Genomic DNA, 16,519 nt, shown 5'->3' with positions numbered 1-16,519 from the left:
ACCCATGTCTGAATAGAGTGAAGAAGTGAATGGGGTATATTTCCCAGAGTTCCCTGTACAGAGCCAGAAGAGAATAGGTCCAGATTGTTCCCAGTAATTTGTACTGGACCAGGCCTGGTGGTAGATGTGGAGGTCCAGGAATGGAGAGATTTCCATTGGAGCCGCCATCAGTGTGTGAATGTGTGTGTGCATGGGTGAATGGGTATGTGACTGTAAAGCGCTTTGGGCCTTCGAAAGAGGGTAGAAAGCGCTATACAAGTATACGCCATTTACCATTGGACAGACAAAACATGACCTCCTGTGATCCATTTTACAGGTCCAGCGCTCCAGGAACAAGCAGATGAAGGAGATGTTCCCAGAAGGCTTTGGGATCCATCATGCTGGGATGTTGCGGTCTGACCGCAGTCTGATGGAGAGCCTGTTTTCCAAAGGTTACCTGAAGGTGCTGGTCTGCACAGCCACCCTGGCCTGGGGCGTGAACCTGCCGGCACATGCCGTCATTATTAAGGTCCTTCATGTTTTTCCTCAACTGTTTGCACACCGACAGACAGACACACCAGTGTGTGTCCCCTTTGTGGTTGAACGACTTTTTATATGTCTGTTTTTGTGTGGTTTTATATCTGTGTGTCTGATGGCGTGTGTCTGTCTGTGTGTGTGATTGTGTTACAGGGAACTCAAATCTACGATGCGAAGCGTGGTGCTTTCGTGGACCTGGGCATCCTGGATGTCATGCAGATTTTCGGCCGTGCGGGTCGGCCGCAGTTCGACAAGTTTGGCGAGGGAACCATCATCACCACACATGACAAACTGAGTCACTACCTGACCCTGCTGACCCAGCAGAATCCCATTGAGAGCCAGTACCTGAGCAGCCTGGCTGACAACCTCAACGCAGAGGTGTGTTTGATGTCCATGCGCTGGTTCAGCACCTCTGCATGGTCTGGAGCAGAACGTGCCGCCCCTCTTAACTTCTTTTGTGTCTGCGTGTGTGTGCGTCTGTGTGTCACCTGAACCTTTCAGTGTTAGACAAAGGTAGCACAAGGAAATAAAAAAGATTGTTTTGTTTCATTGTTTCAGACTTGGTGAGTCTTTATGCGAGGCAGCTCAGGGCTGCCACTACTAGGATGAACTTAAGAGTAAACCTGTGGTTTTTAATCAATATTTGCTGAAAGAGACTACTTTTAGCTATAAATTCAGACGTTCTGAATCTCTGAGCTGCTGGTCCGTGTCTGCTCCGAGACATGATCAAGACTCTTGAATAATCTCAGGAAATCCATATCTGACACATAGGGCCCCCCACCTAAAGAGGGGCTTGTGAACGCTGCATGCACCTTTGAGCTCAGCTTTGGAGTAAACTCAAACCTACACAGAACACAAGCTTCATTAAAATAATCCAAATGTTGGATCTGAAGCTAACAGAAAGAGCGCCGCCCCCCCAACACCCTGCTCACACTAACGGTACCATCTTTAAATGCACAACCCACCAACAAATATCAAAAGATTTGGAATAGCTTCTTTCCAGATTCTTACTTGACCCAGACTAAATAGTCCCACAATGCATCTCACTTTTTGACTATCCACCCTGAGCGGGGTCATGACCTTTTCTGCACTCCCTGTGAACATGTTGTTTTACATGTAACTGTTCCATGGCCGGAAAAACATCTGTGTCCTGCCCATCACGTTATGCTTTATGTTTAATAATGGAGTCAACAGAGCTTTCTTTGTGTGACCTTTATGTTCTAATATAACAAATTCTAGATCTGGAAGGAAATCTTTTGTTGCATTTTCCAGTTTGAGCCATTACGTGGTGCCACAGACCATTAGCTGTGTAAGTCTTACTTTTTCTGGCCTGCAGATTGCTCTGGGAACTGTCACCAACGTGGAAGAGGCTGTGAAGTGGCTCAGTTACACTTACCTGTATGTTCGAATGAGAGCGAACCCGCTGGCTTACGGCATCAACCACAAGGCGATTCAGGTGAGCGGGGCTTTGCCTGCATAGGCTGTTAGAGGCCCAAGTGAAACCCTAAATAGTAAACATAGAAACAGTTGAGAATTTCACAGTGAGGAAATTAACTTTTTGCAGATGGATCCGACTCTGGAGCTGTTCAGGACAGAGCTAGTGGTGGAGTCCGGCAGGAGACTGGATAAGGCCCACATGATCCGCTTCGAAGAGCGAACCGGCTACTTCGCCTCCACTGACCTGGGCCGCACTGCCAGTCATTTCTACATCAGATACAACACTATAGAGGTCAGCAGCACACAGCAGGAGTTGTGATGGGCTTTGCATCACTGGTTCAAGTCATGCTTGCAGCCATGGTGCAGAGGTAGAGCAGTTGACCAGACGATAGCAGGTTTGGTTCCTGCCCTGCCCGCCAATATGCCAAAGTGCCCTTGGGCACTGAAACCCACGTTGCTCCTGGTGCTTACAGTTTGGCACCAGAGTTCGGCAGCAGAGACGCCATCAGTGTGTAAATGGGACTGTAACTGTAAAGGACTTTGGGCCTTAAAGAAAGGTGTTAAAGCGCTATAAGTAGATGCCTTGCTCGTCTCACTGTCATGGCAGAACAGGCTTTTGACTTTCCACCTGCAGGTTGTTTGGTATAAGTTAACCAAATGCAGATGACGAAAAGGCAACAGTCAAATCAGGATTGCTACTAAATAGTGGCACTAACCATGATGTGAATATCGTCTGGATAGGTGGATGCAGAATAAATACCACTTACATGTCCAAGGACATTTACAGAACTGTTAGTAGCCTGTAAGTCTGCTGTAGCATTTGTCCACTGAACGTATATTTGGAAACTAACAGGGCTGAAGAGGTCTGCGCCTTTAAACACTGAGAGACTGCCTTTTTCACAGACTTTTTCACGATAGAACACCGTTTCTACAATGTTTGCCCCTTTTTTGTTGTTTCCTTTGAATAATGTGCATCGTTTCCTTTTTCCTTGTGTGAAGACTTTCAATGAGCTGTTCAGCTCTCAAAACACAGAAGCTGACATTCTCAACATCGTGTCCAAGGCAGAGGAGTTTGAGCAGCTCAAGGTGAGATGCCCTCGAGCCTCCATGTCTGACGAGCTGAGACCTTTCTGCAGTCCGCTAAAGACGTGAGGGAGAAGCTCACATGGAGGTCTGTTTGCAGGTGCGGGAGGAGGAGCTGGAGGAGCTGGATCAGATGCAAGTTAACTTCTGCGAGCTTCTGGCTGCAGGCGGGGTGGAAAACAGCTACGGCAAAGTGAACATTTTACTGCAGACGTACATCAGCCGAGGAGATGTGGACAGCTTCTCTCTCATCTCAGACCTGTCCTATGTGGCTCAGGTGAGATGGATCTGACTCAAATCCCAGTTCTAATGTGGCTCACTTGCTGCTGTTGGGATTTGGGGAGGTTCAGCAGGACCTTTCTTCTCTGTGGAGTTGCTTTATTTCTTTGCAGAAATGCTTGGAAACGTCCTCATGAATATGAGCGTTTTGCTGTTCTCGGAAGAGTTTGAACCAGACTTCCAGACAATGCAACTCTGTTTCTTTAACAAAAGTTTCATCATTTTTGGGCAACAGCTTTGCCCAAAACTGATGACTTTAGTCTGAGGTTTGTCTGCTGTGTTTTTGGTGACCCAGTGAACCTTTTTTCAGAATGCTGCTCGGATCATGAGGGCTCTGTTTGAGATCGCTTTGAGGAAGAGGTGGCCTGCTATGACCTACCGACTGCTCACCCTCTGCAAAGTGATTGACAAGCGGCTCTGGGGATTTGCCCACCCTCTCCGCCAATTCCCCAACCTAAGCCACATAGTGCTAAACCGCTTGGAGGAGAAGAAGCTCACTGTGGACAAGCTGAAGGAGATGAGGAAGGATGAAATTGGTAAAGCAGCCTCCATGTTTAGCGTACTGATGAGACACAGACAGACCCTTTTCCAAAACATTGCAGTATCATGGAAAAGTGTATTTGTTTCCTTAATTCCATAAAAAAAATTAAGCTTTCTTAGAATATAAAGTCTGGGTCCACATTGTTTTTTTTTACATAAATTGCGGTTTCAGCCCAGGAAACCCATGAAAACGGGATTTTATATACTGAGGATAAATCTGCTCAAACTTTTCATGACATGAACGTTTTAAAACTAAGTTTCACAGACTAATCATCTACGAAACTCAAAGCAGCTGCACAAGTTCTCCAGATGTCATGAAATTGTCTCAGTTTGGTTCAATATGAGGAAGACTTCTGACTTGATATTCAGCCAGAAGACCATCATGGATCCCCTCCAGTGTCTGGGTAAACCACTAAAGTTCTTAGCTAAGGAGGCTGGCTGGTCACAGAGCTCTGTGTCCGAGCAGATCAATGGAAAGTCTAATGGAAGGACAAAATGTGGCAGGAGAAGATGTAGCAAAAGAGACGGCCGTGGGCTTCCGCTGATCATCAAAAGCTTTCAAGAACCTCCAGACCTCCAGAAAGAGTGGAATAAGATGGAAAAATCGGCTTTAAAACCCACCACATTCAGACACATTTGGGAGACGGGCTCCAACTGTCGGCTTCCTCGGATCAAACCACTTCTGAGCCCGGACCAGCGGAGGAAAAGTCTCAACTGAGCCTAGAAGGACTGGGCTGTTCGCCAGTGGTCCGAAGTCCTGGTTCTGATGAAAGGAAAGCATGCCTTTCATTTGGGAATCAAGGTCCAAGGATTTGGAGGAAAACTGGTGAGGAGCAGAACCCGAGCTGCTGGAGGTCCAGAGAGAAATCTCCACAGTCTGTCAAAATTTAGGCTGCAATGTCCAGCGCTGGTGTAGGTAAATTCATCACTGCAACGGTCTAGCAGAATGTTTAGAGGACTTCAGGATTCGTTCTGCTGAGATTTCAGCTTCCAGCAGGACCTGGACCTGCCCATACCCCCAGGAGTACCAGAACCTAGTTTGATATCTGTGTCATCACACTGCTGGACTGGCCCGCCAACTCCCCAGAACAAAACCCCCCTGAAAGTGAATGGGGTATGAGGTGGGAAATAAGGAGCAGAAAACTACAAAACAAAGAAGAGCTGACAACAAGCATCAAAACAATCTGGGCCGCCATCACTCCCACGCAATGTCACAAGCTGATTACATCAATGCCACGGCGCATGCAGGCTGTTATTCAGGCAAAGGGAGTCCCAACCAAGTACTGAAGATGGACATTTAGAGAAAAACTTTTTTGATTGATTTGATCATAATCTCTGTCTTCATATTTTTGCAAAAACTGAGATGTCATTTTTTGAAATTCTGTTTTCATGGGTTTTATGAGCTGGACCACCAATTTATGCAAAAATGAACAACTAAATACTTGCAATCAATTAAACAGTGGGCCCTGAATCTATATTCTTTGAAAGTTATTTTTTTTGGAATGGAATTATGGAAATGAATAAACTTTTCCATGATATTGGAAAGGCTCTATTGATCACCATGTAGATTAAAGGGAGCTTTGGGAGATCCCTGTCCTTTCATGAAGAAACTTATCCTGCTAATGCCTGCTGTGTCTTTGTCAGGTCACATGCTCCACCATGTAAACATTGGCTTAACGGTCAAACAGTGCGTGCATCAGATTCCTTCCATCCTGATGGAGGCTAGCATCCAGCCAATCACACGCACCGTTCTACGAGTTCGTCTGATGGTCACGCCCGACTTTCGCTGGAATGACCAGGTGACACAAAATTCTTTTGCCTTCGTGGTTTCTAGGCATTTGATCTTCAAGAATACACCACCTTGACAAATCTGAGTCGTTCAGTATTGGCGGTTTGTGAAGGGTGTGAAGTCACAAAGGCTTTCGGATAAGCTGTAGCTCCTCCCATCGACGTTTGCATCCATCACTAATCCATCACTTTTTATGTATCCTCTGTTTGGCTCAGGTGCACGGGTCAGTGGGAGAGCCGTGGTGGTTGTGGGTGGAAGACCCCATCAATGATCACATCTACCATTCTGAGTACTTTCTTCTCCAGAAGAAGCAGGTTGGTGTTAACATGAAGCAGCAGCAGAGGCTCTCGCATGTGAAGGAGCGCTAAAGCTTCTGCTGGCTTCTTGTCCCTCATGCAGGTGGTCTCCAAAGAGCCTCAGCATGTTGTGTTCACCATTCCCATTTTTGAGCCGCTGCCCTCGCAGTACTACATCAGGGCAGTGTCTGATCGCTGGCTGGGGGCTGAGGCTGTCTGCATCATCAACTTCCAGAACCTCGTTTTACCTGAGAGACACCCCCCCCACACAGGTATGCACCGTTTTCACCTGCAGTCATCTTTACCTCAGGATCCCTCTTTAGGAAGTCGTACCAGCATTTGCTGATCCGTATATCATTCGTGAAGGAATCATTGACATACAGGTTGAACCAAAGAAGGGCTAAATAAATGTAAAATAGTCTGAGGGTCAAAGGCTTCTCAACAGTGAAGGAGACTCTCCTTCTCCTGACTTGTACTAATTTCATCACGTCGGTGTTTGAAAGCCTTTGTTCTTCAGTAACTCATGCTAAGATCTGTCAAAGCTGAATGTGTTTTGTTCAAGTCTATAAGTCAAGGTTTCAATTGCAGCTCTGAGACCACAAAAACTAACAAAGAAAAATGTCTTTTCTCACTAAGATTAAAATAACTGAATATATTTTAAAGGAACGCAGTTTGAAGTAATATCCATAACCAGATATTTTCTGCTGTGCAGCTTGGAGAAAATGTCTTTTTTTTTCTTTTGGGTTTCAGAGCTGCTGGACCTGCAGCCTTTACCGGTTATTGCACTGAGGAACCCAGAGTATGAGAGCCTGTACAAGTTCACTCACTTCAACCCCATCCAGACCCAGATCTTCCACACCCTGTACCACACGGACACGAACGTCCTGCTGGGAGCCCCTACCGGCTCTGGGAAGACCATCGCTGCAGAAATGGCCATGTTCCGGGTCTTCAACAAATATCCGTCCTCCAAGGTTCGGCCTTCTGGCTTCTATATATGCATATCTATCTACCGTATTTATTAATCACTTAAATGGGATTCTATTAGCATTTATGTGGCGCTGGGCTGGAAATCCATTATACTGATTAGTTTGAATGTGCTGTTAGATACATTTTTAGGGAAATCTGAATTTTGTTCTCTTCAGTTGTTTCTTACTGCTGTCTCTTACAAACGAGAGTAAATTATTTGTTGGGATTTTTTACAGGTGGTGTACATTGCACCCCTCAAAGCTCTGGTAAGGGAGAGGATGGAAGACTGGAAGATCAGGATTCAGGAAAAGTTGGGCAAAAAGTAAGAGCAGCACGCAGTCGGTATGTTTAAGGTTCCTGCGTCTGCAGCAGCGCCGTCAGTCTCAGCTCTTCTTACTAATCAGGACACTGCAGTATTTTGCACACAGTTTAGTGCTCAGTGGGTTTCATCACACATTTCCTATCATTTTCTGATTTACTATACAGGCATCTCAAAAGTACTCAGTATCTGGCAAAATACTTAGTGATTAGGGAGGGAATTTGAAAACACCCTTTTAGAGACAGCTGTGTTGTTAGACGCTGATGCTATGATGCTAATGATCTGTGGCGTCTGCCGCCAGCATGTGACCACAAACTGGTTCAATGCAGACGATATTTCCCCGAATGGACTTTAAGACGTGGAGGATGAATAAACCATTCATAGGACATTCATAAAAAGGTGGTATTTTCCACTTTGAATGCAACTTTATTAAGCAGCATTTTTCGTAACATTACAGAGCCCCCCGACCCCCATGAGTCTCTATAGAAGCCTGCATCTTTGGTGTCATTGACATACTGTCTAGTATCCAAAACATGATCATGTTTTCAGGCTGTTTTTGTAAGGATTTCATATTGAAATGAATCAATTGGGGGTGTAATTAGAAAAAAACAATAAATCTGTCCTCCAATGTTAGGCCTTCTGGCTTCTATATATGCATATCTATCTATATATTAATAATTTATATGTGATTCTATTGGGATTTATGTGGGGCTGGGTGGGAAATCAATTTTATTGATTTGTTCGAATTTGCTGTTTAACCCTTGTGCTATCCTAGGCACTTTAACATTGGGAGTTGGGTCATCTAGACCCACTAGACAGTGTGATAAACCTTCTTTCTTCAATGATTTGTGATTTTCACTGGTGTCCATGGATTACATGAAATCTTTCCACCTTTATCCACCTTTGTCATGGTAGGGAGAACACGTGGGGTCATCTAAGATACATTTTTGGGGAATTTCTTTTGTCTTCAGTTTTTATTACTGGTGTTTTTTTTCACAAATGAGAGTAAAATATTTGTTAGGATTTTTTTTACAGCCTTTAACATACTTTTAACCTTAATTTTCTTTATGTCCTCCATCATGAGAAAAAGGCTACAAGAACATGTTCAAAACACCATTTCCATTGGAGCGGCTCTTTAAAGTCTAACATTTTCCATTTGTTGTGCATAAAGAGTGGTAGAGTTGACCGGTGATGTGACTCCAGACGTGAGAGCCATCGCGCAGGCGGACCTGATAGTCACCACGCCTGAGAAATGGGATGGAGTGAGCCGGAGCTGGCAGAACCGCAGTTACGTTCAGAAAGTGGCCATTCTCATCATCGATGAGATCCACCTGCTGGGTAAGAGCGCTGCGGCTACCCTTGGTTGCAGCTGAGCGCACGCAGGCGCCTCATTCTCTCAGCCTTCATTAACTGGACCCTACTGTCTCCAGGGGAGGACAGAGGTCCGGTGTTAGAGGTCATCGTGTCCAGAACCAACTTCATCTCCTCCCACACGTCTAAGAGCGTGCGAGTGGTGGGTCTGTCCACAGCTCTGGCCAATGCTCGAGACCTGGCCGACTGGCTGGGTATCAAACAGGTCAGCCCCCAGCAGCAGCCCCTCCCTCTTCAGTGCTGCTGCTTCATCATATCTCCCTGACTTCCTTACTGCTTTATGTCTTCAAGGTGGGTTTATTTAATTTCCGCCCGTCTGTGCGTCCCGTTCCTCTGGAAGTCCACATCCACGGTTTTCCAGGACAACACTACTGTCCCCGCATGGCCAGCATGAATAAACCCACCTTTCAAGGTACTTGCACACCTTATTTTCCTCTCTTTCTTGGTTCTTATGTTTGATTTAGCTTCAAAAATGTGAAGAAAAGCCCACATTTACGGTTTGCAGCCATTGTGTGACACAAAAACCAGAACTTTGAACCAGAAATGTGAAAATATTTCCAGTTTCTCTTCCAATCCCTTCCTATGAGCATGCTGACAGATTCAGAGTGAGTTTTAGTGCTCAGTGGGTTTCATCACACAGTCTGTTACTGTTTTCTTCAAAGAACAGCAAATGAAGCTGAGCTTGCTGTAATGGAAACCTGATCACCTTTTCTCTGCTAGAAAAAGCAGACTTCCTCAGCAGAAGCTGGTCCCCAGAGCAGTGTTTGGTAGAGACAGAGTGGGAGCATGTTCCTTCAACTTCAGAACAGAGACTTTGGTTGATCCCTGACGGTAAACAGTAGATAATCCTGCCACTTTGCTTCTGTCTCCTTAGCCATACGCAGCCATTCACCAGCCAAGCCTGTGCTCATCTTCGTGTCATCACGGAGGCAAACCCGGCTAACTGCCCTGGATCTCATTGCCTACCTAGCTACTGAGGACAACCCCAAGCAGTGGCTGCACCAGGATGAGAGAGAGGTTTGCTGCCATCATGTTGACAGAGGTCTGCTGGCTCCAACAGTCTCTGTAAAAACAGATGTTTCAGGAGAGAGAACCGATGTTTTCAGCTAAAACAACAAAAGGAATCTATTACTTTTGCAGAAGCAACGTTAAAATATAACATCTTTTTTGTCTTTAAACGTTTTATATTAGTGTTTCTAAATGTAAAAGAATGTTGTAGAACCCTGTACCTCTGATCAGCTGGATTCTGTTTCTGCAGATAGAAGACATCATCGCCACGGTGAGGGACTCCAACCTGAAGCTGACGCTGGCATTTGGGATTGGCCTGCACCATGCAGGTCTTCATGAGCGGGACAGAAAAACAGTGGAGGAGTTATTTGTCAACTGTAAGATCCAGGTAAAATAGAGTTGACCACAGCAAGACAATTTCAGCTGCATGATGGAGCTCTGCTGCTGCTTTCTGTCCTCTCATCCATGACATGATGTCACAATGGGAGCAATCAAACCAGAGCAAGCTTTTCTCTGCATTAACATAGTCTTTGTGAGGCCTGTGTTACGTTCTGATTGTCATTTGTTGAAACAGGTTCTGGTAGCTACCAGTACTCTGGCATGGGGAGTCAACTTTCCTGCTCACCTGGTGGTGGTGAAGGGCACCGAATACTACGACGGCAAATCCAGGCGCTACGTTGATTACCCAATAACTGGTACGGTACACCACTGCCCGTCCTGTGTGATGGACAAATAGTGTGACCTTTTCACCTGCTGCACCATCTCCTCAAGCTCTCAGTCTCCAGTCGAATGTGTCCAGTGGCCTTTGTCGTCATGCTTACCTTTACCTGCTGTGTGTCTGTGCAGATGTTCTGCAAATGATGGGCCGGGCAGGTCGCCCTCAGTTTGACGAGCAGGGCAAAGCGGTCATTCTGGTGCACGACATCAAGAAGGACTTCTATAAGAAGTTCCTGTACGAGCCGTTCCCTGTAGAGTCCAGGTAGTACTGCCCCCCTGTCTGCTTCAGTGTGCTGCAGTTTCTCTTTCTGTTCATCCACCAAAGCTGCCATTCAAGCACATTGAACCCGAGTGCTGAAGCTCCAGAGCTGGCTTTGGTGGGGTCTCTGGGAAACCTTCTTTAGCCAGTTTCAGGTCTGTTCTGCCGCTGAATCCCTCCGAAGAAATTCAGATGAAATGCAGGAAAGAAAAGTCTGACTTTTAGGAAATCTGTATCCCTGGAGACGCAGACATAAGGAATACCGTATATCTTCCAGGAGTGGCCGGTCTTTAATTGACGGCGGGGCTACTATTAGAAGATATACGGTACCTCAGGCTGTTGTCCACGGAACTCTCATGGTTCTCTTGAACACCGATCTAACACCAGAAGGTCTTCAGAGAAAATGAGTGAACTTTAAATCAATTGATCAGCAGCTGTACTGTGCTGGACAATGAAACTTAGAACATTAAACCCCACAGAAGAAAGCAATTGCTGTTCACAAGTCCGGTTTTGCAGGTCAAGGTTCAGGGATCTTGAGAAAGTCTCACATCTCTCTGTTTTGTCTGCACAGCCTCCTCAGTGTTCTGTCAGACCATCTGAATGCAGAGATTGCTGCTGGAACCATTTCATCCAAGCAGGACGCCATGGACTACATCACCTGGACTTACTTCTTCAGACGCCTGGTGATGAACCCCAGGTCAGAAACCTCCATTCCTTATCACAGCAGCAGACCTGAGCCCACAGAGCTGTCCCACATCTAGATACAGGCATGTTGTTGTCAGGAAGGAAGTGACTGCTCTGAGCTAACCCTAACCCTAACCCATGACCTCCAATCCATAGAGCTAGAAAACCAGAGGAACATCTCAGTAGAACCACTATAACATTATTTGTTTCTCCAGAGTTTAGGTTCATTAGTTATATCATTATAAAACCACTTCATTTTCATTTGCTAATGCAAGGAAAAAAGCCACACCCAGCATGCATTGAGAGAATCTGCATGAAATGCATGCTGGTCATGATGCCATGCAGCCCCGCCCCTCAATGGGTGTGGCCTTTTTTTGCAGTTATTACAGTCTTGCAGACACCAGCCATGAATCCATCAACAAATATCTGTCTAACCTGGTGGAACAGAGCCTTCGGGACCTGGAGATTTCTCACTGCATTGAGATAAAGGAGGTATGTGTTATTGGCTGTATTCTTCTGCAGCTGTGTTGCCAGTAAAGTCCTGTGACCGTCACACTAATGCTCTTGATGCTGCAGGATGAGCGGACGGTCGAGCCTCTGACTTACGGCCGCATCGCTTCCTATTACTACCTGAAGCACCAGAGCGTTGGCATGTTCAAAGAGCGTCTGAGGGCCGAGCTGCTCATCCCGGAGTTGCTCTCCATCCTCACAGTGAGTGTCACTCCACACAACGTCGAGAACACTCTTGGTGGCAGGAATTCAAAAATGAGGGTTTAGTTCTTAATGCCCTGCTGGCGGGAAAGCCCTGGTTCCATCTGCTCTATGTTCAAACACGTTTGCTCATTTCCCTGTTTACTTCAGGACTGTTCTGTTCATTGACTTTGCTCGCTGGCATTTTCCATGTCTTTGCATTCTCTGTAGAATCTCTGAGACGTCCACCCAACTGTCTCTTCATGATCGTTCTTTTGGTTTGAACCTCAGTGTTTACCCAAAGCCCAAATACAGAACCATGATGCTGGTTTAAAGGACGGTCTGAAGACGAAGCAAAACACTATCAGAGAATGTTCTCAGAGTTACCTTGGCTCCAGATATCATCAGCTTGCAGTGGCTTATCTTTCATGTGGCTGTCTCAGGATGCAGAGGAGTACGCTGAGCTGCCAGTGAGACACAACGAGGACCAGCTGAACAGCCAGCTGGCACAACAGCTCCCCCTGCAGGTCAACCCCCATTCGTTTGACAGCGCTCATGCAAAGACCCACCTGCTGCTGCAGGCCCACTTCAGCCGGGCCCAGCTGCCCTGCAGCGACTACAGCACAGACACCAAAACGGTGCTGGACAACGCTATCCGGATCTGTCAGGTACACCTCGCCTTTTATGTTTAGGATCCCCGTGGTCAGTTCTTCTCTGTTTTCTGTTGAAGCTATTGGAGCTGGGTGTAGGTGTACTGCTATCATTTCTGTGTCATGGGTCATTTAAGGTAGCTCTAATGTTGTTTCAATGCTTTATCTACGTGAATTCAGTTTGTTAAGCTTTGTGAACATCTGCTCGCCCTGCAGGCCATGCTGGATGTTGCTGCAAATGAAGGATGGCTTGTTACAGCAATAAGCATCTGTAACCTGGTGCAGATGGTTGTCCAGGGCCGCTGGCTGCATGACTCGTCTTTACTGACATTACCACATATTGAACAGCAGCACCTCCACCTGTTCAGGTAATTGCTTTACTGTTCCACAGAAAGTTGGTGTGTTCGTGATGTTTCAGACGATCGTGCTGCATCAGTTAGAAATGGAAAACGACTCATTTCCTTTGGCAAAAATTGGGTTTTCACCCCGGTCTGCAAGTATCACAGACATGATAGAGGGTCCTGAATGGCTAAAAGGGAGCCTGAAGTGGGACGGGTACAGTGACTGAACATGGCTGACTGGATGAGACAGAGGAAAAAATGGGTCCACCAATGCACATGTTCCATTTGCTCGTACAGAACTGGGAAAAAAGGCTTTTGTCTTTTCTGCCCCCTCCACATGGAACACTCTACAAAAAAGATGGAAATTAAAAGAACTCATTCCTCTGAATATTTTTAAATCCAAGCTGAGATTGGAGGAGAAAGTCACTTTTAACTGTACCTGTTTTACATGAGCTCTCATTTTTTATTTATGTTTTTAATGTTGACATTTTTATTGTAAATGTAGTTTATTGTTTCCCCCCTAGCTAGGACTCCCTCGAAAAAGAGATTCTTAATCTCAATGGGACAATTCCTGGGTAAATAAAGGTTTAATTAAAAAAAATATTTTCACACCCCTAATGTTTAGATTTAGATATTAACACATTTAGGCTTTAACAACATCAAAATTAGATCTTTAAAACAAAATTCAACCTCATCTCCTTTTATAATCATTATAATTCTATAATTACACCACATAGGAAGCAAGAAAGATTAGTAAGGGTGAAGTGAGGGGCGGTATTGGAGAGGGGCTGCCAAAAAAAATAATTTTTGTTTAGTGGAAAACATTCTACAAACTCCTTTTCTAAACAATTCTATAGGAAATGGACAAAAAAGAACAGAAGAGGTGAGGAGGAGGGCTTCACTGGAACAATCCAGGGACTTCCTGAATTGATCGCTGCTTGCAATGGAAACGAAAGTGTTTTCACGGCCATGGTCAGCTCAGAGATCCACTCCAGCCAGGCTGCACAGGTGAGACTATTCACTGTTCAATACGTCTGCTTCAGTTTACAGGGCCGGTATGAACACACAGCTCTAAGAACCTCACCTTTCTCCTGACAGACATGGGCCTTCCTGAGTCACCTCCCCATGCTGGAGGTCAGAATGAGTGTGAAGGGCTGGTGGGAGGAGAACCAGGAACAGATGGAGCGCCCGGTCCACATAGTCAGCAAGAATCTGCGTGAGGATAGGAACTGGTTGGACATCCATGCTGACCAGGAATACGTCCTACAGGTGTGCCTGCATCGGATAACCGTGGGCCAGCAGAAGGTTAGTGTGCCTGGTGCCCCAGCACCTTTGACCTCCTCTGCAGTCTCAGCAGAAGCCCTGTGGACACGGTTAGCTTCTGCTCCTTCTCTGAGCGTTTGCATGGGAGCTGTTACAGCTCTCATTCAACTGTAAGATTGCGCACTAACCGGCTAACGCTGAAGCTACCTTCACACCGACCTCAGCAATGCACGTTTAAGAGACTACTTTCCAATGAAGTCAATAGAAACATGCAGATACTCGCTTCGGGCTTCGGCGTTCAAAACTCTCGCGATTGTGTGTTGCTACACAAGTTTCTACAACCGTTTTTGGGCTCCACATACCAAACATACCTGTTTGCGTGTTGGAAGTGAAACCAGTTGAACTTTAACCCATCAGGGGCTTGGATTCGGAAGTGGCGTATGGATGGCGTCTCTTTTAATTCACGGAAGTACCAACTGACTTGATCACGGAGGAGAAATTATTAATTGTGATTTCGGAGCGTGACCTTTTAATGCTGCGATCTCCCCAAACGTGACTTGGCAAGAGAGCTCCAATTTTAAGTCAATAGTACGTACGCAATCTGAGGTTGTGTGGCGTGATTTGAGCAACGGGCATGGCTGGGCGGTCTGGTAGCCGTGCGATTTGGGCAGAAAGGTTGGACTCAACATGACGTTTTCAGTGACTCGATCAGCGGGTAGAATACAAATCATGTATGGTGGATCGATCCAATAGTTCTCCTGAACTTCCAGCCATTTTCTCAACCTGCTGTTTCCCTTTTGGGGCAACAGGGTTGCTGGAGCGCACCCCCAGCTACTGTTGGGTGAAGGCGGGTACACCCTGGACGGTCTGTTGCATGGCCCATGGGACTGGACCGATTGGGTCCGCCACACCAGCCCCCCAGGAAGAAAGAAGGCAGCTGCGGCATGCAGGATGCAGCCTGCTGGGTCCCCTAATTTTATTCTTGTTTTTATTTCTCCCTTCTGGCATTAATGCGGGACAGTTAGCCTTCAAACGGGGTCACAGAGAGACGGAAACACATGGGAAGTGGCTGAGGATCAGATGCAGCTCTTGCAGCGGGAGTGATGTCATGAATCCAGACATGGAGACAGGATTACCGATGATTTTGTAGAAATCTGCAAAATGAATAAACCCGATCTCTAAACATCATCCGGGTTTTTTATTGCATTGGACATGTATGTGTGGGTTTTTAGAGAAGGTTTGGATCATGCTAATGAGATTGGAGTCTCAGAAATATGTGTAGTAGGCTGTAGATAAGAACTGGACTGATTGACCCCTCCCCTCTGGCGTTTTTCATGATTTTTCATATATATATATATATATATATATATATATATATATATATATATATATATATATATATATATATATATATATATATTTTGTCTCTAGTCATAAACTGGCAGATGCCTCGATAAGGAGAAACAAACAGACAGAGCCCCCTCTCCCTTCCTACGGTCTGAAATATTATTTTGGTTCCTCAGCAAGTGTCCTTGACCACTATATCCTGCTGTTCTTAAACCTTTCTGAGTAAACGATAGCCATACATATGATCATATATTACCTTTGGCTACCTTCACGGACAAAGTGGATGTGTGTGTTAGCCTGTGGGCGGAGCTGGTATTGCAGACTCATCCTCACTTTGTGACATCACAGTTTGAGGACCCACTCATTTTCGTGGATTGGAAGGCGCTTGTGCTAAGAGAGCAGGTTTTTAGAAGAACACTCAGAAATGCATGAATGGATCAAAAAACCGCTTTGGACTTGTCTTAGTGAGGAATGAACATTATAAGACACTGATTTTGCATATTTAGGCTCTTTAAAGCCAAATATTAACAAAAAATTCAAGGTAATGCATTTTTAAAAACTATATGACTTTTAATTAAATAGGCCTGACACATCCTGGGGAAAAGATACAAGAACATGACACGGATTGTTTCATAATGCCATAAATTTACTCATACCTCTATGTGATTTGTGTCTGTCCTTGCAGAAAAAGCAGGACGGAAAGGCTGTGGCTCCTCGCTTTCCCAAGGTGAAGGATGAGGGCTGGTTTCTAGTCCTGGGGGAGGTGGATCGCAGAGAGCTGCTGGCTGTCAAACGAGTTGGTTATGTGCGCAGTCGAACTGTTGCATCTGTGGCCTTTTACACACCAGAGAAGCCTGGAAGGTAAAGTACTGGGCAGCAACAGCAGACCCACACAAACACTGCAGGCAAATGGGAAGGGTTTTTTGTTTTTGTTTAAGAAATGCTCTTTTATAGTCACCTGTGT

At 45.6% G+C, this 16,519-nt stretch overlaps 1 protein-coding gene across 3 annotated transcripts in view; it reads left to right on the top strand.

Moving 5' to 3' along the window:
• ascc3 (activating signal cointegrator 1 complex subunit 3) overlaps window positions 1-16,519 on the top strand; it is a 31,368-nt gene that overhangs the window by 13,949 nt on the left and 900 nt on the right. For all 3 annotated transcript variants that reach the window (XM_023964174.1, XM_023964176.1, XM_023964175.1), the window contains exons 15-41: window positions 317-508; window positions 670-894; window positions 1,853-1,972; window positions 2,081-2,245; window positions 2,953-3,039; window positions 3,137-3,313; window positions 3,626-3,851; window positions 5,500-5,654; window positions 5,860-5,958; window positions 6,044-6,212; window positions 6,691-6,911; window positions 7,143-7,228; window positions 8,397-8,563; window positions 8,656-8,801; window positions 8,888-9,008; window positions 9,471-9,613; window positions 9,855-9,992; window positions 10,179-10,299; window positions 10,451-10,583; window positions 11,152-11,277; window positions 11,645-11,756; window positions 11,841-11,975; window positions 12,398-12,622; window positions 12,821-12,972; window positions 13,803-13,953; window positions 14,044-14,250; window positions 16,241-16,416. In XM_023964174.1, coding sequence (XP_023819942.1) covers window positions 317-508; window positions 670-894; window positions 1,853-1,972; window positions 2,081-2,245; window positions 2,953-3,039; window positions 3,137-3,313; window positions 3,626-3,851; window positions 5,500-5,654; window positions 5,860-5,958; window positions 6,044-6,212; window positions 6,691-6,911; window positions 7,143-7,228; window positions 8,397-8,563; window positions 8,656-8,801; window positions 8,888-9,008; window positions 9,471-9,613; window positions 9,855-9,992; window positions 10,179-10,299; window positions 10,451-10,583; window positions 11,152-11,277; window positions 11,645-11,756; window positions 11,841-11,975; window positions 12,398-12,622; window positions 12,821-12,972; window positions 13,803-13,953; window positions 14,044-14,250; window positions 16,241-16,416 — 4,175 coding nt within the window. The remainder of the gene's footprint in view (window positions 1-316; window positions 509-669; window positions 895-1,852; window positions 1,973-2,080; window positions 2,246-2,952; window positions 3,040-3,136; window positions 3,314-3,625; window positions 3,852-5,499; window positions 5,655-5,859; window positions 5,959-6,043; window positions 6,213-6,690; window positions 6,912-7,142; window positions 7,229-8,396; window positions 8,564-8,655; window positions 8,802-8,887; window positions 9,009-9,470; window positions 9,614-9,854; window positions 9,993-10,178; window positions 10,300-10,450; window positions 10,584-11,151; window positions 11,278-11,644; window positions 11,757-11,840; window positions 11,976-12,397; window positions 12,623-12,820; window positions 12,973-13,802; window positions 13,954-14,043; window positions 14,251-16,240; window positions 16,417-16,519) is intronic.

Source organism: Oryzias latipes, chromosome 16 (assembly GCF_002234675.1).
Source record: "Oryzias latipes chromosome 16, ASM223467v1".
Lineage (NCBI taxonomy): Eukaryota > Metazoa > Chordata > Actinopteri > Beloniformes > Adrianichthyidae > Oryzias > Oryzias latipes.
The sequence above is the reverse complement of the archived record's forward strand: the minus strand, read 5'-3'. Positions and strand labels throughout refer to the sequence as shown.